At 44.7% G+C, this 24,315-nt stretch overlaps 1 protein-coding gene across 2 annotated transcripts in view; it reads right to left on the bottom strand.

Moving 5' to 3' along the window:
* Positions 1 to 24,315, bottom strand: part of agbl4 (AGBL carboxypeptidase 4) — a 430,345-nt gene that overhangs the window by 18,214 nt on the left and 387,816 nt on the right. For both annotated transcript variants that reach the window (XM_046300835.1, XM_046300836.1), the window contains 4 exons: positions 22,455 to 22,544; positions 20,337 to 20,451; positions 17,410 to 17,521; positions 5,340 to 5,489 (listed from right to left, as the gene is read on the bottom strand). In XM_046300835.1, the coding sequence (XP_046156791.1) occupies positions 5,340 to 5,489; positions 17,410 to 17,521; positions 20,337 to 20,451; positions 22,455 to 22,544 (467 nt within the window). The remainder of the gene's footprint in view (positions 1 to 5,339; positions 5,490 to 17,409; positions 17,522 to 20,336; positions 20,452 to 22,454; positions 22,545 to 24,315) is intronic.

Below are 24,315 nucleotides of genomic sequence, written 5' to 3'. Positions count from 1 at the left end.
CATTCCTCCTGACAGAGCTGGTGTAACTGAGTTAGGTTTGTAGGTCTCCTTGCTCGCACACACTTTTTCAGTTCTGCCCACAAATTTTTTATAGGATTGAGGTCAGGGCTTTGTGATGGCCACTCCAATACTTTGACTTTGTTGTCCTTAAGCCATTTTGCCACAACTTTGGAAGTATACTTGCGGTCATGGGCCATTTGGAAGACCCATCTGTGACCAAGCTTTAAGTTCCTGACTGATGTCTTGAGATGTTGCTTCAATATATCCACATAATTTTCCCGCCTCATGATGCCATCTATTTTGTGAAATGCACCAGTCCCTCCTGCAGCAAATCAGCTCCACAACATGATGCTGTCACCCCCGTGCTTCACAGTTGGGATGGTGTTCTTTGGCTTGCAAGCCTATTCCTTTTTCCTCCAAACATAACGATGGTAATTATGGCCAAACTAGAGGACATTTTTCCAAAAAGTACGATCTTTGCCCCCATGTGCAGTTGCAAACCATAGTCTGTTTTTTTATGGTGGTTTTGGAGCAGTGTGCCTTCCTTGCTGAGCGGCCTTTCAGGTTATGTCGATAAATTACTTGTTTTACTGTGAATATAGATACTTTTGTAGCTGTTTCCCCCAGCATCTTCACAAGGTCCTTTGCTGTTGTTCTGGGATTGATTTGCACTTTTTGCACCAAAGTCTCTAGGAGACAGAACACATCTTCTTCCTGAGCGGTATAATGGCTGCGTGGTCCCATGGTGTTTATACTTACGTACTATTGTTTGTACAGATGAACGTGGTACCTTCAGGCGTTTGGAAATTGCTCCCATGGATGAACCAGACTTGTGGAGGTATACAATTTTTTTTCTGGGGGTCTTGGCTGATTTCTTTTGATTTCCTTATGATGTCAAGCAAAGATGCAATGAGTTTGAAGGTAGGCCTTGAAATATACACAGGTACACCTCCAATTGACTAAAATGATGTCAATTAGTCTATCAGAAGCTTCTAAAGCCATTACATCATTTTCTGAAATGTTCCAAGCTGTTTAAAGGCACAGTCAACTTAGTGTATGTAAACTTCTGACCCACTGGAATTGAGATACAGTGAAATAATCTGTCTGTAAACAATTGTTAGAAAAATGACTTGTGTCATGCACAAAGTAGATGTCCTAACCAACTTGCCAAAACTATAGTTTGTTAACAAGACATTTGTGGAGTGGTTGAAAAACGAGTTTTAATGACTCCAACCTAAGTGTATATAAACTTCCGACTTCCAACTGTAATATTTCTGCCATCATTTCTATGACCAAAAATATCTCCTGGGCATCAGAACAGTGATCACTGACCTCGATTTGGGTGACGATTTCTACTTCAACGAGTCGGCAGCTGTGGATGTACTGCTTATTTCGATGAACGTACAACCACTAGGGAATAAACTAGATGAACTCCATACGAGACTATCCTATCAACGGACATGAAAAAACTGTAATATCCTATGTTTCTCGGAGTCGTTGCTGAACATGGACATGGATAATATACATCTAGATGGTTTTGCTATGCATCAGCAAGACCGAACGGCAACTTCGGATAAGGTTAAGAGGGAGGTGTGTCTCCTTGTTAACAACAGCTGTTGTACAATCTTTAATGTTAAGTCTCAAGGTTTTGCTGGCCTCAGTTAGAATCAGAGTATGTGAGCAGAGCAGGTGAGGAGCAGAGCATGCCCAATTTGACTGGTGAGTTTCCCAAAGGCTGGTGCGTCAGCCTTCTCACCCACATTGATTTTGGCCCAATGGGCCTGACATTTTACTTCTTTCAAGAAGCTTTACGTTTTGCTAGGGTTATTTTGCCTAAAAACCTTTAGAACTACCTATAGAAAAATGTAAAAACATCTCCGCATCCCTACCCAGCCTGGCAAGAGTGGCCGGATGGGTGTTTAGCATTCCCAGTGGCTCTGCAAGAGCGGAGAGTGTATTCTCCGCTGGTGGCCTGCTCTCCAGGCACCATCGCATGAGCCTAAAGCCAGACTTTAGACAAACTACTGTTTCCAAAACTGAATTCAAAGGCATTGTAGACTGAGCCTAACTAGGCATTTTTCATTCAATTCACAGCCTATATGCACAATTTATAGATGATACTAATTGAATACAACAAAATGTTGTTTAAATGCCGAGTGCATAATGTTCCTGCCAGCCTAGTGTGTCGCACTCGCAAATGTTTTACAACAACACTGAGTATACAAAACATTAAGGACACCTGCTCTTTCCATGACATGGACTGACCGGGTGAATCCAGGGGAAAGCTATGATCCCTTATTGATGTCACTCCTTAAATCCACTTCAGTCAGTGTAGATGAAGGGTAGGAGACAGGTTAAAGAAGGATTTTTAAGCCTTGAAGACAATTGAGACATGGATTGTGTAATGTGTACCATTCAGAGAATGGTAGGCAAGATAAAAGATTTAAGTGGCTTTGAATAGGGTGATAGTGGGTGCCCGGCACACCTACTACCACCCTGTTTTTCACACTCAACCGTTTCCCATGTGTATGAAGAATGGTCCACCACCCAAAAGACACCCAGTCAACTTGAGTCGAAATTGGAAAGCATCACTGTGGAACGCTATCGACACCTTGTATAGTCCATTCCCTGATGAATCGAAGGTGTTCTTAATGTTTGGTATACTCAGTGTATTTATTTGTAGGCTATAACCTTGAGGTAATAGGCTAATAGTGTAAATAATTCACTTTCATTCCTTAGGCTACCTGTCTGGCTCTTGACCTATATGCTGTATATGCTGTTTTATATGCTGTTTAATACCACATGTAGCCTTCAAACGGTCAACCTTTCATGTTGTTTACTAAAATACTTTTCATTCAAATCATATAGTTTCATTTCAATAATTCAATACCTATCGGTAGGTCCAGGTAGTCACAAAAATAGATGGGTATTTAAATTGTGATTTTAATGAATGGAGCGAATTTGGAGCGGGTTTAAGTGGAGCAGTTGGAAAGGAGGTGGAGTACAGGAGCAGTGCACAAGCACCGAGGCTTGAGCTCACCTTTAGATCACCTTTACTCCACACACAGAAACACATACAAAGCTCTCCCTTGCCCTCCATTTGGCAAATCTGACCATAACTCATTCCTCCTGATTACTACTTACAAGTAGAAACTCAAAAAAAGGAAGAACCAGTGACGCACTTAATATGGAAGCGGTCAGATGAAGCAGACTACAGGACTGTTTTGCTAGCACAGACTGGAATATGTTCTGGGATTCAACTGATGACATTGAGGAGTTTACCACAGTCACCGGCTTCATTAATTTAATAAGTGCTTCGACGACATCGTCCTCACAGTGACCGTCCTCACATATCCAAACCAGAAGCCATGGATTCCAGGCAACATCCGCACTGAGCTAAAGGATAGAGCTACTGCTGCTTTCAAGGACCGGGACACTAATCCGGACGCTTATAATAAATCCCCCTACGACCTCTGACAAGCCATCAAACAGTCAAAACGTCAATACAGGACTAAGATTGAGTCCTAATACTCTGAAACTCGTCAGATTTGGCAGGGATTGCAAAATATCATAGATTACAAAGGGAAACCCAGCCACAAGCTCCCCAGTGACATGAGCCTACCAGACAAGCTAAATTCCTTCTATGCTTGCTTCGAAGCAATCAACACTGAACCGTGCATGAGATTACCAGCTGTTCCGGATGACTCTGATCTCGATCTCCGTAGCCAATGTGAGAAAGACCTTTAAACAGGTTAACATTCACAAGGCTATGGGGCCAGGCAGATTACCAGGATGTGTACTCAGCGCATGCGCTAACTAGCTGGCAAGTGTCTTCATGATATTTTCAACCTCTCCCTGACCCAGTCTGTAATACCTACATGTTTCAAGCAGACCACCATAGTCCCTGTGCCCAAGGTAATCTGTTTAAATTACTATCGCCCCGTAGCACTCACATCTCACATCGTAGCACCAAAGCCCCATATACTACCCACCACTGCGACCTGTACACTCTCGTTGGCTGGCCCTCGCTTCATACTCGTCGCCAAACCCACTGGCTCCAGGTCATCTACAAGACCCTGCTAGGTAAAGTGCCCCCTTATCTCAACTCGCTGTAGCACGCGCTCCAGCAGGTATATCTCTCTGGTCACCCCCAAAACCAATTCTTCCTTTGGCCGCCTCTCCTTCCAGTTCTCTGCTGCCAAGGACTGGAGCGAACTACAAAATCTCTGAAACTGGAAACACTTATCTCCCTCACTAGCTTTAAGCACCAGCTGTCAGAGAAGCTCACAGATTACTGCACCTCTACATAGCCCATCTATAATTTAGCCCAAACAACTACCTCTCCCCTTACTGTATTTATTTATTTTGCTCCTTTGCACCCCACTATTCCTATCTCTACCTTGCACATTCTTCCACTGCAAATCTACCATTCCAGTGTTTTACTTGCTGTATTGCCAAACTAAGCCATTGGGGGAGAAGGGCCTTGGTCAGGGAGATGACAAAGAACCTGATGGTCACTCTGACAGAGCTCCAGAGTTCCTCTGTGGAGATGGGAGAACCTTCCAGAAGGATAAACATCTCTGCAGCACTCCACTAATCAGGCCTTTATGGTAGAGCGGAAAGACGGAAGCCACTCCTCTATATAGCCAAATTATCGTTACTCATTCTGTATTTTTACATGTGTTATTATTTTTCTATTATTTATCTTTTTTTCTTTCTGCATTGTTGGGAAGGGCCCATCAGTAAGCATTTCACTGTTAGTCTACACCTGTTGTTTACGAAGCATGTGACAAATAACATTTTATTTTACACATGCAGGCACACACGTCTGTATACACTCACAACAAAAGGTTAGCTCTTTATTGAGCCAGCAAAATAAATAAGTGGTGGACAATCTGTGACATTCTTTATGTATGCTGGTTGGCTAAAGTAATTTTGGCTGTTGAAAGACTTTCCTTGTGTACTGGTGAAGAAATTTCTATGAGAGCTGTGAATGTGTCACTGCACAAAAAAGGTTATTCTTCTGGCTATATGTAACTGGCACTGATACAAAATGTCACATTGGCGGAGCGCTGAAGGTCAATGTGGCTGAGAGGTGAAAGGGAACACAGAATTTTTAAATATAGCTTCCACACCCAGCTGTACGATAGATCCCAGTTAACCCTGTTGTGGGCGATACAGTAACTACTGTAGCATAGCCAACTAGCACCTGCTAATATGTGGGGTGCATTTCCTGTGGAACATATGTGAGATGAGTATGGTTAGGATTGATATGGCCTGACCAGGGACAACTCTGGGCCCTAAAGTTGTCCCTGGTACAGTTGATGTGATGGACTTACAAAGGAGAAGTCTGGGGCGTTTTGGCAGAGCAGGCGAGGGAACACGGCTTGTCTCTGGACTCTCTCCTCCTCCTCAAACACGTTCCCGTACATGAAGCCATTCATCATGGTGGAGTGGGCATGAACATCAATGTAGAACTCCAGCCCTACCTAATGAATACATGGCACACACACACACACAGAGAGAGAAAGGGGCACAGGGCAGGGGTGTCACAAACCTGCCGAATATACACCATTTACAAATTTCATAGCCATTGCCATTTCTATCAAAATGTAAAGATCTTGATTTGACTAAGACTCCTTGGCAACATATTTTTCAAATGCCCACGTCATGTATTCTACAAAAACATTGGGAACAACAACAACCAAGCTGTGTCACACAAATGCCTTGTTTGGCTGTGGAGGGCATCTTCCGAGTGAAAGATGACTCTCCTAGGTGGCAGAGCACCAGAGGAGAATCACAGAAGAGCTAGCAAACCTCCCACAGCGACAGTGAGAGAGAGAGGGAGGGAAGAATGATGATACTAGTCATATTTTATCCCCTGTAGAGCCCAGGGACAGAGCTGAGGAGAGGAGAACCCAGGAGACTGGCTTGGTGGCCCCACACAGATGAGATGTGGAGACTTGCTGGGGAGAGCCTTCCAGATACAGCTGCACTACAATACAGTAGCCCACACACAATCAGGCTTTATTCAGACTATAAGTTACTGTAACTACACTGCTTCCCACACAGCAGGCTGAGGAGCTGAGAGGAAAACTCTATGAGAACCAGCTGTCACACACACACGCACACACATACACTACATGACAAGAAGTATGGGGACACCTGCTCATCCAAAATCATGGGCATTAATATGGAGTTTGTCTCCCCTTTGCTGCTATAATAGCCTCCACTCTTCTAGCTTTCCACTAGATGTTGGAACATTGCTGCGGGGACTTGCTTCCATTCAGCCACAAGAGCATTAGTGAGGTTGGGCACTGATGTTGGGCGATTATGCCTGGCTCGCAGTCAGCGCTCCAATTCATCCCAAAGATGTTCAATGGAGTTGAGGTCAGGACTCTGTGCAGGCCAGTCAAGTTCTTCCACACAGATTTCGACAAACCATTTCTGTATGGACCTCACCTTGTGCACAGGGGCATTTCGGACCCATCCTAGGTTACAAGGTACACACACACACAGCTGATATGGCTGAACACATCTCCCTGGCATATTACATCATTTATACAGCAGCATATAAAACATTTTTGGACCTTGTTGTGTGCGGCGGTCCGTCCTTGGCAAATTTTGACATCAAAGAAAAAGATGTACAATTCCGAGTTGTATGACCGTTCAAAACATATTTTCCCAGTGTGACTTCCCAGTTGCAATGCTTGTGGTTAGCCACTGTCACCGATTCCTTCCAAACAACTCATAGTTGAATTTGCGATTTTGCGATTTACAACTTGTGTAATGTTTATGTCCAATGGCCGATGAGCACAGATACGTTTTATCTATATTTTCTCTTCATTATTTCTCTTCATATGACAAGGATTAAAAACAATTTGCCAGTAGACTTGATTCATAATGATGACTGCTAGCTAAGATTGTGAAAGTAAGATGTTGAAATGATCAGTCCAATCAAAACTACTGTACATATAATAACCTTGAGCCTTCTTGGAAGGGCAATTGTAATATAACTGTCTCATAGGGCTGAAATTTTGGATGTCTACCATTTACTGAAGGACTGAAGCTTGGCGATTGCGCAAATCCCTATGACTGACAGAATGCTGAGCTAATGCCCCACCTGCCCTGAATGACGGGTCGCCACTGTTTGACATACAGACTAGATCTTTGAGAGAAAATCTGGTACTGGTATCAAAAGAAAACGCGGGTGAAGTCCTGAAAGTGTGGTGAAAGAATTTCCGGCGATGCTGTCGATAAAATCCAACTGAACGGGTACACCTTTTCAGACAGAAATATGCATCCCAAATTTGCATCCTTCAATGATAAAATAATGGTTAAAAGTCTGGGTAAAAGACCCAGTGGCATGAATGATATGATCCCGAAGGAAATTGCAGAACTGTGCAAAGTTCTATAACCACTCTTCAAGGAGAATAGATTAAAAGAGAAACGTGTAGCTATTGTAGTCGATAAACTGTATATTGATAACCAAATGTTCAGAGACACCAAGACTACTCCATGGCTATTCTAAATATGACACATTTCCCATAGAGGATTAGAATAATGGAACACCCAATACTATGAATGATAGGGATTGTAATAACACAATATATATAAAAAATAAAATACAACAATTGATAAAGAAGTAAACTACAACTACACTATACCTTTCAAGATAGAGAATGTTGTCAAATAATTCATATTCAACTTTCTACGTATAGTATTTTATAAATAGATAAGACAGCATTAGAAGAAAAGTTAATTGGATAAATAATACATCTTAAAATAAACTTCCCTTTTTCAGGACCCTGTCTTTCAAAGATAATTCGTAAAAATCCAAAATAACTTCACAGATCTTCATTGTAAAGGGTTTTAACACTGTTTCCCATGCTTGTTCAATGAACCATAAACAATTAATGAACATGCACCTGTGGAACGATCGTTAAGACACTAACAGCTTACAGATGGTAGGCAATTAAGGTCACAGTTCTGAAAACTTAGGACACTAAAGAGGCCTTTCTACTGACTCTGAAATACACCAAAGAAAGATGCCCAGGGTCCCTGCTCATCTGAGTGAACGTGCCTTAGGCATGCTGCAAGAAGGCATGAGAACTGCATATGTGGCCAGGGCAATAAATTGCAATGTCCATCCTGTGAGACGCCTAACACAGCACTACAGGGAGACAGGAAGGACAGCTGATCATCCTCGCAGTGGCAGACCACGTGTAACAACACCTGCACATGATCGGTACATCCGAACATCACACCTGCGGGACAGGTACAGTATGGCCACAACTGTCCGAGTTACACCAGGAACGTACAATCCCTCCATCAGTGCTCAGATTGTCCACAATAGGCTGAGCGAGGCTGGACTGAAGGCTTGTAGATTTGTTGTAAGGCAGTTCCTCACCAGACATCACCATCAACAACGTCGCCTATGGGCACAAACCCACCGTCACTGGACCAGACAGGACTGGCAGAAAGTGCTCTTCACTGATGAGTCACGGTTTTGTCTCACCAGGGGTGATGGTCGGATTCACGTTTCTTGTCGAAGGAATGGGCCTGTACTCCAAATCGATCCCGCTCCAGAGGTGGAGGGTCCGTCATGGTGTGAGGCAGTGTGTCACAGCACCATCGGACTGAGCTTGCTGTCATTGCAGGCAATCTCAACGCTGGGCGATACAGACATCCTCCTTGCTCATGTGGTACCCTTCCTGCAGGCTCATCCTGACATGACCCTCCAGCATGACAATGCCACCAGCCATACTGCTCGTTCTGTGCATGATTTCCTGCAACACAGGAATGTCAGTGTTCTGCCATGGCCAGCGAAGAGCCTGGATCTCAATACAATTGAGCACGTCTGGGACCTGTTGGATCGGAGGGGGAGGGCTAGGGCCATTCCCCCCAGAAATGTCTGGGAACTTGCAGGTGTCTTGGAAGAGTGGGGGAACATCTCACAGCAAGAACTGGCAAATCTGGTGCAGTCCATGAGGAGGAGATGCACTGCAGTACTTAATGAAGCTGGTGGCCACACCAGATACTGACTGTTACTTTTGATTTTGACGCCCCCTTTGTTCAGGGACACATTATTCAATTTATGTTAGTCACATGTCTGTGAAACTTGTTCAGTTTATGTCTCAGTTGTTGAATCTTGTTATGTTCATACAAATATTTACACATGTTAAGTTTGCTGAAAATAAACACAGTTGACAGTGAGAGGACGTTTCTTTTTTTGATGAGTTTAAAAGGAACTGGGACACATAAGTTCTCAACACAGTAGGGATAAAAACACAGCAAATAGGACATACAGTGCATTCGGAAAGTATTCAGATACCTTGACGTTTTCCACATTTTGTTACATTAACAGCCTCGTTCCAAAATGGATGAAATCATTCCCCCCCCCTCATCAATCTACAAACAATAGCCCACAATGACAAAGGGAAAACAGGTTTTTAGAAATGTTTGCAAAATCATAAAAAATACAATAACAGTAATACCTTACTTACATAGCTATTCAGACCATTACTCAGTACTTTGTTGAAGCACCTTTGGCAACGATTACAGCCTCGATCGAGTCTTCTTGGGTATGACGCTACAAGCAAGTTTCTCCCATTCTTCTCTGCAGATCCTCTCAAGCTCTGTCAGATTGGATGGGGAGCGTCGCTGCACAGCTATTTTCAGATCTCTCCCGAGATGTTTTATCGGGTTCAAGTCTGGGCTCTGGGCCACAGAGACTTGTCCTGAAGCCACTCCTGCGTTGTCTTGGCTGTGTGCTTAGGGTCGTCGTCCTTTTGGAAGGTGAACCTTCACCTCACGCTGAGGTCCTCAATGCTCTGGAGCAGGTTTTCATCAAGGATCTCTCTGTACTTTGTGCCATTCATCTTTCCCTCAATCCTGTCTAGTCTCCCAGTCCCTGCCGCTGAAAAACATCCCCACAGCATGATGCCGCTGCCACCACCATGCTTCAAAATGGGGATGGTGTCAGGTTTCCTCCAGATGTGACACTTAGCATTCAGGCCAAAGAGTTCAATCTTGGTTCATCAGACGAAATAATCTTGTTTCTCATGATCTGATAGTCCTTTAGGCAAACTCCAAGTGGGCTGCCATGTGCCTTTTACTGAGGAGTGGCTGCCGTCTGGCCACTCTACCATAACGGTCTGATTGGTGGAATGCTGCAAAGATGGTTGTCCTTCTGGAAGGCTCTCCCATCTCCATTGAAGAACTCTGGAGCTCTGTCAGTGACCATCGGGTTCTTAGTCACTTCTTATATAGACAGGTGTGTGCCTTTCCAAATCATGTCCAATCAATTGAATTTACTACAGGTGGACTCCAATCAAGTTGTAGAAACATCTCAAGGATGATCAATGGAAACAGGAAGCACCTGAGCACTTGTAAATAAGGTATTTCTGATTTAATCTTTAATACATTTAGCAAACATTTCTAAAAACCTGTTTTTGCTTTGTCATTAGGGATTATTGTGTATTATTAAAGCTGATCTACCCCCTAAACATTTTTACAAAAATAATACACTCCCTAAATCATTAATCCAAGCTTTATTTCAAAAGTTTGGCTTTAACAGTGCAATATGGTGATAGGCATTCTCTCTAGGGACAGTCTTCTGAAAATCTCTACCAGTTGACAAGGCTGCATAGCAGGGGTGACACAGTGGGGAATAACAGTTCAGTTACATTTTATCCAGTTGAGAATTGTAGAATAGGATTCAAGGCCAATCACATGCTACTGTGGCCAGTGTATAAAGCTCAGGCTTGCTCTTGCTCTCTCTCTAGCCCTGGACACAGCGAATCAGGTGTAATGGGCCCTCTCTCACTCTCATTCCCCTTGACCCCTCACTCTCCAGCCCAGCTCAACACAGCCTCCTTCTCCTCCCTATCTCTCCTACTCTTGTTACACATTCCAGAGCGCACATCAGTTCCCGGGGGTCGTCAGGGAGTGGGGAGGGATGGAGAGGGAGAAGAGGAGGGTGGAGGGTGGAGAGGGCGACGCGATGCTTGAAATTCTGCTCACAGCCAAAGCAATTTCCTGGCAAGCGCGGTGCTGTCAGCTGCTCTGATGGCTAGCTGTGAAATATTGTGGCTGGGAGTGGGCCGGCAGCAGGCTCTGGCAGCCTGATGGATGGAGCCCAAGCGGAAGAAGGGGAAACAACAACAAAAAAATAGAAAAAGAAAGCAAAACGCAGCCGCCATTAAGGCAGCTCCATCACGCAGTTGAAGGAGTTCCCAGGGTCTAATAGAGGCAGAAAGCCCTCTAATCGGCAGCGCTCGCCAAGCTAAAGGGGAGGAGGTAGTTGGGAACCACCCCTTGTTAAAGCACAGCTCGAATGATGGGGTACTGTATGTAATGGTGCAATTTGAGCTGGCGCAGAGGTCCTGCAACGATGGAGTTGGATTGGCTCACCCGCTTTTTTTTCTTCTGTTAACAATGCAATTAAGAATCTAAATGAAATGGTCGCACAGCGTTGGGTGACTTAAATGGCCGTGCTCCAGAAGTTTTCTCTGGAATTATATAAAAGATTCAATCTGGGAAGCCAAAGTGAATCTCCAACAGAATCTCTTAGTCTCCAAACAAAACGTCACTATGGTGATTCCCCCTAAAATGTCAAGGACAATGGAAGTACAATGATACAGTGAAGTGCAATCCAGCCCACAATGTCAACTGAGAGCCAGCATAACAGCCTCCTAATGTGATGCCAATCACAGGCAGACAGGACTGTGAGGCTGAAGCAGTGATTGATTGTTTCATTAACAACCCACCTTGACCTAGAGAATTGTTCATATGAAATTGTAATTAAGCAATTAGAGACAATTAAGAAATGTAGAGAATGAAAGTCAAAAGACAATCTGAGTGTAGAGGTATTACAAATGAAACCTCTCAGAGGAAGATGCAGAGGACAGATTGTTCCGGTAGAAGCTCCCTACAACTCGATAGAAGGACTCGGGCTCAACTTCATCTGAACTGGTGTTGCTGCAGTTTAGTTTAAAGCGGAAGGTCAAATGAATTTTGTCCGACAAGTACTTATCTGCTGCATATTAATTAGTCTGGGCCTATAAGGGCCATAAACGGTTCGCTTATCTTAACACAGAAAAAAATGCTGCTGATTTAAGCAGGATTACAGACTAGCTGATTCTCTCACAAAGCATTTAGCATTTGCTAACTTTTGCTCTCTGTTAACATTATTACCATATAGCTGAACATGCTAAAATGGTACTCCATCATCCAGGGCAAGAAGTGTTTATAAATGCAGAATCATTTACCGATTGTCTAAACACAGCACTTTCAATTCTGACACATGATCACTATAATATATCTACTCTGGATTGTTAATTGGACTCGTTCTGTAATTTCTTGGTTTCTTGTCTTGATACTTTTTGTCTGCATTTGTATTGTATTTGTGAGACATACTACTGCACTGTCTGAGCTAGTTACATAAGCATTTCGCTGCACCTGCGATAACACCTGTAAATCTGTATACGTGACAAATGAACCTTGATTTCATTTGATAAAGTCTATAAGTATGCCTGTATGACTGGAGAGCAGAGAAATGAGTGATGCAGTGTGGTCGGAGCAGTGGGTGAGTCCAGATGTAATGCAGAGAGAGAGCAGAGAAATGAGTGATGCAGTGTGGTCGGAGCAGTGGGTGAGTCCAGATGTAATGCAGAGAGAGAGCAGAGAAATGAGTGATGCAGTGTGGTCGGAGCGGTGGGTGAGTCCAGATGTGCTGCAGAGAGAGAGCAGAGAAATGAGTGATGCAGTGTGGTCGGAGCAGTGGGTGAGTCCAGATGTAATGCAGAGAGAGAGCAGAGAAATGAGTGATGCAGTGTGGTCGGAGCGGTGGGTGAGTCCAGATGTGCTGCAGAGAGAGAGCAGAGAAATGAGTGATGCAGTGTGGTCGGAGCGGTGGGTGAGTCCAGATGTGCTGCAGAGAGAGAGCAGAGAAATGAGTGATGAGTGTGGTCAGTGGGTGAGTCCAGATGTGCTGCAGAGAGAGAGCAGAGAAATGAGTGATGCAGTGTGGTCGGAGCGGTGGGTGAGTCCAGATGTGCTGCAGAGAGAGAGCAGAGAAATGAGTGATGCAGTGTGGTCGGAGCGCCAGATGTGGGTGAGTGATGCCAGATGTGCTGCAGAGAGAGAGCAGAGAAATGAGTGATGCAGTGTGGTCGGAGCGGTGGGTGAGTCCAGATGTGCTGCAGAGAGAGAGCAGAGAAATTAGTGATGCAGTGTGGTCGGAGCGGTGGGTGAGTCCAGATGTGCTGCAGAGAGAGAGAGCAGAGAAATGAGTGATGCAGTGTGGTCGGAGCGGTGGGTGAGTCCAGATGTGCTGCAGAGAGAGAGAGCAGAGAAATGAGTGATGCAGTGTGGTCGGAGCGGTGGGTGAGTCCAGATGTGCTGCAGAGAGAGAGCAGAGAAATTAGTGATGCAGTGTGGTCGGAGCGGTGGGTGAGTCCAGATGTGCTGCAGAGAGAGAGCAGAGAAATGAGTGATGCAGTGTGGTCGGAGCGGTGGGTGAGTCCAGATGTGCTGCAGAGAGAGAGCAGAGAAATTAGTGATGCAGTGTGGTCGGAGCGGTGGGTGAGTCCAGATGTGCTGCAGAGAGAGAGCAGAGAAATGAGTGATGCAGTGTGGTCGGAGCGGTGGGTGAGTCCAGATGTGCTGCAGAGAGAGAGCAGACGTGGTAGTGTTCAAGCCCGTAAGCCCCTCATTCTCTCTCTGCCACAGACTAATTGATGGACATATTTGGCCCTTTTTAACACAGAGGTGACATGTAATCAAGCTAAACGGGCACTCAGACAGCACTCAGTGCCTGTTAGTGCTTCATAAGCAGCTGCATCTGTCTGGAATAGTGCTGAGAGATTAGAGCTTTATGAGGTCGGTTCGGTTCGAGTATCAATAAATAATCACGGTTTTCGATTTTGGTTTCTATTCTTCTTCTTCTTTTTTTATACATGAAATGCATTATGAAATAATGATGTTACAATTATTTTTGAGATTTTTAATTGAAAATATTCCATTGTCTCTGTCAGGTGCACATTGGGTAGACATCAACAGAAAAATAGGAAATGACTATGAAATAATAAAACATTTCAGTTGTGTATATTACTTGGTTTTTATTTGATTACTTTATTATATAAAGTAATCATCTCATCTCTGCTCAAGCAGTAGCAGTCAACCAGCCACGCCATACTTTACTGTCTTTAGTCATCCTATTTAGCTTGCCTGCCTAAGTATGCTGCAGAGCTGTCTGACTAAAAAATAATTTGACTAGTTATTCAAAGTAGATAAGGTATAATTTCACAAACTGTCTCTGTCCTTCTCCTAGTTGTTTTGTGTACATTCCTGTCTCGTGCGGTCTATCCAGTCTGTGTGTATCTAACCTAACGTGAAGTGTATCCGTCCAGAGATCTGTATATAATGACAAGATGCTAATATCTATGCCCTAACAATGAGAGTCGTTGTCTCAAACACTGGAAGGCAAGGCGACAAGGTTAGCTCCAAAATAAATCCATAGAAACGCATTGTGTTATTTTGGACAGATTTTGGCAAGAGTAAAACATCTTGTTTCTGGAAAAAACTGAGCTGGAAAAAACTGGTGCAATGGATTATGGTCATTATAGTTAAATACCACTTTCTGCCCTGAACTAGGTTGAAAACTATAACTCCCTTCAGCCCAGCGTCCCACATAATTATTGACTTGATTTGTCCGATTTCTCTCGTGAATGAGATGATTTCTCTCTAGAGAAACAGCGCGTTGGGTACAAAGAACTCACTAAATGGAATTCAAGTAATTGAACCAACGTCAGTCAAAGAGCATGGTCTGTTTGGTGGATCTATGCTCCCATTGTGTCACCAAAGCATCTTGAGTACAAACTGCACACACCCGAAACACACCCCAAATGGGTTCCTCCACGGTGTCATTTTCTTGTTTTTTGCCTGTGAGAGCCAGACAGGTCTGCCTCAAACTGGAGGAGAAGTGGTTGAGGAATTGAAAAGGGGGAGTAATGATGGAGACAAATTGCCCGTAACTCTCAGAAATGGATAAGAAATGGGCTGATGACACCAGAGGACATCTCAACAGACAGACAGACAGACAGACAGACAAAAAGAGAAGTTTCCCCAAGTGCCCTGAATACAGCAGACAATGGCTCCCCACAGAAATAAAGGAAAAGAGAGAAAGTACAGCCAGGAGGAGGAGGGGGGATTTTCAAGGTGCAATATTCATCTAACCGGTATGACCGCACCTAATACATTTGTTTCAGATAGAAAATTAATTTTCTAATATTAAAAAGGTCAGAAATGAACCATGGCAATACTGGCCCTTTTGTCATCCTTAACAAATTATCAAAAATGGCGCTGTCAGATTGCTGAGGATACGTTCACTATGATGAATGTTCTGAGTAATCATCCAATCAAAAATAAATCTTATTTTCCTTTGATAAATGGTCTGGAAAAGCATTGCTTTAGGTGGGAGATGAGTTCATTTGTTTCTTCACTCTTCCTTTTTTAAAACAAACACCAAGGAGCTTGGGAACAGATTGTGTTCCAATGTCCTAAAATTCAGATGGATTCAGCGCTATAATAAGGACATAAGGTGTTAGACTGCTTTGAGGTATTTTAAAAAGCAATTAAAATCTGTAATTAATGAAAATAAATCTTTGTCAATCAGGCTTAGATGGATTTTTAGAGATTATCAAAAAGGAGGGATCTTTCTCGAATGAAAGACAGATTCAATCACAGATTTTCAATGATAAAAAACGAAACGTGTATATTACTAAAAGGGATTAAATAAATGTTGTTGCAGTCTGACTGTCACTGAGCCCTTTCCTAAAGCTAGAGAAATGGCTTTGGTTTGACATTCTTCGAGAGTCAAATGGCCGTTGACAGCTTGAAATCCTCTGTGTCTGCAACCATCTGCCAGCTAGAGGGAAGCGGACAAATAAAGAGTAACATGCTAGCCCGGCACTGATCTCCTCCTGTTGTCCTCAGACCGTGACCTTGTAACCTCATTAGTGGATGTGCACAGTGTGAGACAGCAGTGGATGGAGGGCCAGGCCCCTGGCCATAGAGCTGGCACTGGGATTGGCATCTGGGAGCCCCAAATCTGAGTGCTGTGTCTGATGTGATTAGCTGGAGAGAGGCGGCCCAGGTCTCTCCTCTGACAGGGCCAGTCGGCCACAGCCAGGCCAGAGGATGGGATGGAGAGAGTGGGGCTGATGAGATGTGGGGACATGGCCCTGCTTGGGATTGCACTGTACGGTTGAATGTAGTGCTGAGGGTGCTGGGGGGTTCAGAGACTGTGAGGTGGTGGAGAGGTGGAGAGCTTAACAAGAGTTCTCCTTCCAGCCACTGGATCAGCCAGTGGAATCATAATTACACATGTGGGCAGGCAGACAGAGGTTCTCTCCCTCAGACCTTGGTTCCGCACTAACCTACATGTGCATGTTCTCTATGGGAGTTGGAGTGCATTAGAGTGGGACTGTGAGGGAAAACAATGTATGCGTGTGAGTATGACACTGAATGTGTGTGTGTGTGTGTGTGTGTGTGTGTGTGTGTGTGTGTGTGTGTGTGTGTGTGTGTGTGTGTGTGTGTGTGTGTGTGTGTGTGTGTGTGTGTGTGTGTGTGTGTGTGTGTGTGTGTGTGTGTGTGTGTGTGTGTGTGTGTGTGTGTGTGTGTGTGTGTGTGTGTGTGTGTGTGTGTGTGTGTGTAAGAGAGTGAGAGTACCTATGTGTGGTGTGTGTTTGGATGGGAGTGTGTAGTTTGCAGAAGTGTGAGGGACATGAGTGGATCACTCTGCCGTGAAGGAGCCCATCGATCAGCATGTCAGCGCTGGGGGAAAAGGTTAAGCTGAGAGCCGTGCCCCTTTGCTCAGCAGAACACCCTGGTCTTATCAGGATTAGAAAGTGTAAGAAAGGGCAGACGATTCCCAGGACAGACTCTGACCTTCAGTAATCTAACAACCTGCGTTTCCACTTATAATTAACACGAAGGCAAAAAAACACAAGGGCCCGTTCTTCTAACAAAGAAAGTGCAAGCTGAATATATAGTACACTACAGACACTGGCCCCTCAGTACAATCTAATGTCACAGAGACCTACACTCTGCAGAGAGCTGCTGAGTATCAATCCTACAGCACACCTTTCTATAGTTCTCAACCACATGAGTGCGTAACCTTCTGAACTAAGTCAACTGGAAACAGAGTTTAGATTCAGAACAGTGTTCAAACCTCAACTCAGGTGTTTTATATAGCTAGTATCTGTGGAATTTGAGCATATTCTTGACTCTGATACTGTGTTGCATGTTGTGTGCTGCAGGGTGAGGAATAGACAGCCCACACAGTAACTACAGTACGAAGTGTGTAATACAGGTGTTGGTCGCGGGCTGGAGATTGGGACTCACTGGGTCCTGACTGAGCTGGACGATGAGCTGCTTGACGGCGTGGAGGGTGGGGTGGGCCCAGGGGGATGGCTCCTGCCAGTGACGGTTAAGGTCAAAGCCCATCAGAGAACACCTGGGAATGAACACACACACACGTGAGTTGAACATTTGCAGATACCTGCAATACTACTGATGCTGTGGCTGTATGTGTTTATATCTAATCAATTCAATCAACAATCAAACCTTCCCAAGAAACACAGATCTTTAGTTTATATGAACAATCAATTACCTTTAGCTTCCCTATCGGAGATCTAAGATCCAATGATCCAATGTACCAGAAAGTAATTCTACTGCAGTCAAAGAGCAGCTAAAGCCAGTACCTCTAGTCAGAGGTTTCAGGTTGCAGATGTTTTATTGAGCCTGTCTTAACATTTAGTGTAGTTGCCTGGTTTGGCTCCCTTACGAGTCAGAATATTCTAGAGAGAGAGCTCAGTGACTTTCAACGTGGCACCGTTTATACGATGCCACCTTTCCATCAAGTCAGTTAGTCAAATGTTTGCCCTGCTAGAGCTGCCCTGGTTAACTCTAAGTGCTGTTAAGGTGAAGTGGAAGCGTCTAGAAGCAACAACGGCTCAGCAGCGAAGTGGTAGGCCACACAAGCTCACAGAACTGGACCGCAGAGTGCTGAAGTGCGTAGTGCATAAAAATCGTCTGTCCTCGGTTGCAACACTCACTACCGAGTTCCAAACTGCCTCTGGAAGCAACGTCAGCGAAAGAACTGTTCGTCAGGAGCTTCATGAAATGGGTTTCCATGGCCGAGCAGCTGCACACAAGCCTAAGATCACCATGCTCAAAGCCAAGCGTTGGTTGAAGTGGTGTAAAGCTTGCTGCCATTGGACTCTGGAGCAGTGGAAACGCGTTCTCTGGAGTGATGAATCACGCTTCACCTTCTGGCAGTCCGACGGACGAATCTGGGTTTGGCAGATGCCAGGAGAGTTACCTGTCCAAATGCAATGCATAGTGACAACTGTAAAGTTTGGTGGAGGAGGAATAATGGTCTGTTGCTGTTTATCATGGTTTGGGCTAGACCCCTTAGTTCCAGTGAAAGGAAATCTTTATGCTACAGCATACAATGACATTCTAGACGCTTCTGTGCTTCCAACTTTGTGGGAAAAGTTTGGGGGAGGCCCTTTTCTCTTTCAGCATGACAATGCCCCTGTGCACAAAGCGAGGTCACTAAAGAAATGGTTTGCCGAGATCAGTGTGGAAGAACTTGACTGGCCTGCACAGAGTCCTGACCTCATCCCCATCGAACACCTTTGGGATGAATTGGAGCGCCGACTGCGAGCCAGGCCTAATCGCCCAACATCAGTGTCCAACCTCACTAATGCTCTTTTGGTGGCTGAATGGAAGCAAGTCCCCGCAGCAATGTTCCAACATCTAGTGGAAAGCCTTCCCAGAAGAGTGGAGGCTGTTATGACAGCAAAGGGGGGACTAACGCCATTGCAATGCCCGTGAATTTGGAATGAGATGTTCGATGAGCTGGTATCCACATACTTTTGGTCATGTTGTGTATATGTTTACTATACATCTTTATCTTATCTGACATGCCACAACTGAAGTTCCTTCTGGAAAAATAAAGTAACTCTCATCTATTCCAGAGTGGCTGTGGAAGGAAGGTAGCTGGGCTATTGAGCTGCTGCTGCTCAGTATCCATGACTTTCATGGGGGCCTGTGTCTGCGTGTCAATGCCAATGTGCAAGCAGGCATGCCTGAAATACTAATCTGTGGTCAGCACTGATTGATTCTGATCCCTGCATGCATCTGTTCGATCACCCTCCAGATGCAGTGTGCTGCTAAGCCCACAGAAAGGCCAATCAGGCCTCACTGGGAGGGGCAGAGAGAGACACTCTTATTCACTTCATATTAATATGGAGCTTATCACCATTCAGCCAGGCCGACCGCATCATTTTCCAGAGTTGATGAAAACAACCTTTAAGGGTCAACAATCAGCAACAAGATGTTTTTAACCCCTGTCATCATCAGAGCAGATGTGATGCACCATTGACAGACTGGGTGCAGCGCAGGGAAGCGATCACTAGATGGCAGCCACAAACACTTTTATTGGCAGCACCAGAGTCTCAGCACATTTGTATTCCTTATGTCCAACCCATTAAGTAAAAGGCAATTATGGAGAGGGAGGTGGAAATGATGCCCATGGAGCCTGTGCCTCAGTGCTAAACAGAGGCTGGAACGTATGGCCTCAGAAACAGCAGCACTACAACTAAACCCTGTGAAAACACGCTCAGCAGAGTGTATGAGACACCGCATGGCAAGAACAGGCAAGATGGCACAGGCAAGATGTGTCTTACACAAGAAATAGGTATAGAAAGGAATAAATATATGTAGACGAGTAAGGGGAGAGTGGATGTGGGTTTATATGTCTGTGACACAAATACTCTAACACATCCCCCACTGGTAAATGTGTGTGTGTCTGGCTTTACACACACGATTTGATTGACAACAAGCACTGGAGAGGAGAATAAGAGGGGGAATTGACTACTGCAGCTATTACAATGATCTGAACTGTCAACAGAGGAGAAAAGAGATCGGAAAGCCAGCAGGTCATATTCCAGAGATGGTGCGGTTGCCCATCCAGATATACCCACACATGGCCTTCATATCTGTAACAGCAGAATCTATCAATCCTCTGGTAGGAGACCTACACAGTGGGCATTACCAAACACATCATATCTCCTTGGCTCTAGCAACGTGATGCAGCCTAGTCAGATATCTCTATCAGAATCCATCAAATGTACAACATTTCAGAGGTAGACCTCAAGCAACATGATGGAAATTACTACAGCAGTAAATGTCATAAAACAACTGAACAGCTCTTTTAGTCCATGAAGAAACAGATGATTTGATATATTGATAGTAGAGCTTACCTGTAGTTGCCTAAGTAGACGCCGTCAGGGTTGAGCATGGGTACAATCTTAAAGATGACATGGTCACGCAAGGTTTGGGCCACAGGGTGCTGGCTGACTAGGAAGTCAATCACTCCTAAACAATAACACATGGAGATACACAAGAGAGACTGTCAGGGTTATTTCACTCTATAACTGGAAAGCATTATGCTCAAAGCTATTCTCTCTCGCTCACACCCAGAAGCAAGCATGGGCAACCACGCACACACACACACACACACACACACACACACACACACACACACACACACACACACACACACACACACACACACACACACACACACACACACACACACACACACACACACACACACACACACACACACACACACACACACACACACACACACACACACACACACACACACACACACACACACACACACACACACACCCCTGCACACACTCCCAGTAAAATGGACTTTAAAGGAAAACTCAAGGCCCCAGTTAATTGAGTTTTGAGTAACAAAAAGAAAAGGACAAAAAGAGGGCATTATATAAATCTGAGGGGAAATCTGAGACATCCGTCCACAATCGATAGAAATGGAATGGAGCTGACAGTGGGATAAAAACAGACAGCAGACCTAATTAGCCCACAGGGCCTCAGCCACTGAGTGAGGGAGATAATGCTATCTGCCACAGATGAGACAGCGAGAGTGAGAGAGTTGGAAAGAGAGAGACAGAGAGGGATAGATACATCCTGGCTACTGAAAGCCATCCACAGCCCTGGACTGAAGCAGGATAATTGACAGGTAAATAAGAAGCAAAGAGGGCCGACAGCCAGCCTGTAGCCCTCCCTCCCCATCCCACTACAGCCGCCCGCCCCACTCTGTCCTGCTCGTTACCATTAATGGAGGCATAACAAGCTCTCTAATTGAGTCAATGTGGCAGGCAGGAGGAGAGATGGAGCGTGGGACACAGGTACAGGCCACAGAGTGTGCCATCTAATTACTCAGACTTCCTGAGATTACTTCATGCACATCTGCGTGTCGGAGCTGGGGCTGGTCCTTTGTGGAGCTTAAAGTCACATTGAGCTACATGGGCTGTCTGCTCTCAGGGCTCTGGGGTGACCAAACACTACTCCACAGACTGGGAGCTTTTAACGGTTTCCTGTGCTGTATTGTCAATGGAAAAGTAAAGAAGTTCCAAGGACAAGCTTTAGCTTTAACTTAAACTATGATATTAGCTCAAAATGTAAAGACCAGGTAAGCCCAGACTTCAACCCTAACCCTGACCCTAAGCCTAACCCTTGTCCCCAAAACCCAAGCTACAAACAAGCTAGTATAATAGTCTTACATACACTCTTAGAAAAAAGGGTTCCAAAAGGATTCTTTGGCTGTCCCCATAGGAGAACCCTTTTTGATTCCAGGTAGAACCACTTTTGGTTCCAGGTAGAACCCTTCAGGGTTCCATGTAGAATCATCTATTGAAAGGGTTCTACCTGGAGCCAAAAATGGTTCTTCGGAGTTATCTTATGGGAACAGCCAAAGAACCCTTTTAGGTTCTAGATGGCACCTTTTGTTCTAAGAAGTTAGTCTTGTGTCCACGCCTTATGTAAAACCTCTTCAACCGTCATCTCATTAACTGTAACTCACTCTTTCTTCACAGTTCAGATGTCCTTGATTTTGAGGAGAGAAACTCTCCAGGAGTTCAGTTACTTGTCGACAAAATAAGAGGCTCTTCAGGTGAGAGCTAATCTTAATAACAGCCGGACAAATGCCAGACATGCTACGAGAGGTATGAGTGGAAGCCTAGGCTCTTTTTGAATGATCTGCTCCTTTGCCACTTTTTTCCCTGTAATTCTACGAGAACTGTGCTTCTGTAGCTCAGTTGGTAGAGCATGGCGCTTGTAACGCCAGGGTAGTGGGTTCGATCCCCGGGACCACCCATACGTAGAATGTATGCACACATGACTGTAAGTCGCTTTGGATAAAAGCGTCTGCTAAATGGCATATATTATTATTATATATTACTTGATAAACTGCTGGTGAGATGCTCCACCTGGGCTGTGTGTCCGTGTGCACACATGAGTATTAGGGATGTGTATAGAGCACCAGGTTGGAGACAGAGACCTACCTTGGCAGATGAAGGATGCAGGCGACTCCCCAGGGTGTACACGGGCTGTGAGGACAACTAGCTTCTTCACCTTCTCTGGATTCTGTTGAGCTGGAGATGAAACACACACAGGTTAGACGCATGCATATTCGGCAGCACAGGAGCGCCCCGCTGTCAGAATGAATTGGTCACTAAACACACTTCACAAGTATGTGATGTAAATTAGCATTCAGCCAAGGGATAATCACCCAGAAAACAGGATAATGTGGATAAAACATTCAGTGACTCCTACACACGGGTGTAATAAGGAACATACAGTATATATATATATTTATCATTGTTAAAAAGGGACATTGTGGCCCATTGGAAATGATGTGACGTGTGTGCTCGTGAGGCTGCTCTAACCCATGTTGTGTAAGGACAGGCTCTTTGTAATGCAGCAAATTCAATTCCATGTGCAGTTTTCCCCACTAAAGATGCTACAATGACCTCCAGATCCATTTGGAGATATTCTTCTGGAGGTATGTTTTTACAATCTACATGATGTTCATGATAGACTGCCCAGCTTAATGCACCATAAATCAAATCTGCCTGCTATTTTCTCTCTGTGAAAGGACCAGGCTGTATGGGAAATTAGGAAGAATTGCATTCAGGCTAATAAAATCGTTTTGATGAATACCGGTGCTGCTGGACAAAAAGCTCTTTTAAAATGCTGATCTGCTTCCACCTGCTGCGAGTCACGCTCATTTCTATTCCTGCCTGCTCTGCTCTGTTCTGTTCTGCGTGGGGGACGGGGAGACAGGGGGCACTGGCACAGCAGCAGCCTTTGTTCATGTAGCACAATGTTCCCCTCGTTATCAACTACATGATGGGCTGTCCAAACACCAAGCCCTGCCTCTCATTTCCAGGCAGGTTTCATTACCATCAACATGGTTACCTGCTGAATGGAGCGCCTGGTATTCACCAGAAACACAGAACAAGTCCCCCTATATCCCTGGATCTGTTCTGCCTTCACAATGGACCCCTCGACCTCACTGCGTAGTTACACACCATAATTAACCACATACAGGTCAAGCCTGTCTTCACTTGCTTTGTCTCTTATTCAATATAGATGATTCCATTCCATATAGCAGATTATATTTAACTAGATGATGATAAATGTATATATTCCAGTGGTCACACAGAGGAATGCATTTTGTTTCTTCAGGGCGTCCATTGGATGAATAAGTGATAGAGAGACGCCAAGCACAATGGAGAAGAGGATGGATTGACACCTTGGCCAGTATGGAGGATGGGGTATCACTGGTACCCAAGTCAACCCACAAAAACGTCCCCCTCACTCTCAGCCCCGCACATGAATCATTAAGTAAGAGCATGGATTATTCAGCACACTCTTTGAATTATATATACATATATCACGGTCTGTAAAAACAAGCATGACCTAATACATTATGGCTCTTGCTTTGGTCTCCATAGGATAGCCCCAGGCCTGGGGAGATTTGGTCTCCATAGGATAGCCCCAGGCCTGGGGAGATTTGAGGGTTCCGGGGGTGATAAGAGGGGACTGTGGCTAATGTTGTGAGGGTTGTGAGATGCTGGAGGGTTGTGAGATGCTAGAGGGCTGTGCAACTTTAGCCTGAGAGCAGGTATCAGAGAGCCACTCAGTGATAACAGACGTTACTCTGCAGCTTGACCACAAATGATCACTATGTTTGGAAAGATGGTCTTAAGAAGTTTATAGCCACTGCTGAGAGGAAGCCAGACCTGTTAGCAGAACTCCACATGAGCCTTATTGTGTTGATCGCTACTGTTTGTTAGGGCCAAATACTATCTTGCTCAATAGAAGCAAACTGTACCAATGCACTTCAGTAAAGCTTGAAAA

Source organism: Oncorhynchus gorbuscha, linkage group LG15, assembly GCF_021184085.1.
Source record: "Oncorhynchus gorbuscha isolate QuinsamMale2020 ecotype Even-year linkage group LG15, OgorEven_v1.0, whole genome shotgun sequence".
In the NCBI taxonomy this organism is placed as follows: domain Eukaryota; kingdom Metazoa; phylum Chordata; class Actinopteri; order Salmoniformes; family Salmonidae; genus Oncorhynchus; species Oncorhynchus gorbuscha.
The sequence above is the reverse complement of the archived record's forward strand: the minus strand, read 5'-3'. Positions and strand labels throughout refer to the sequence as shown.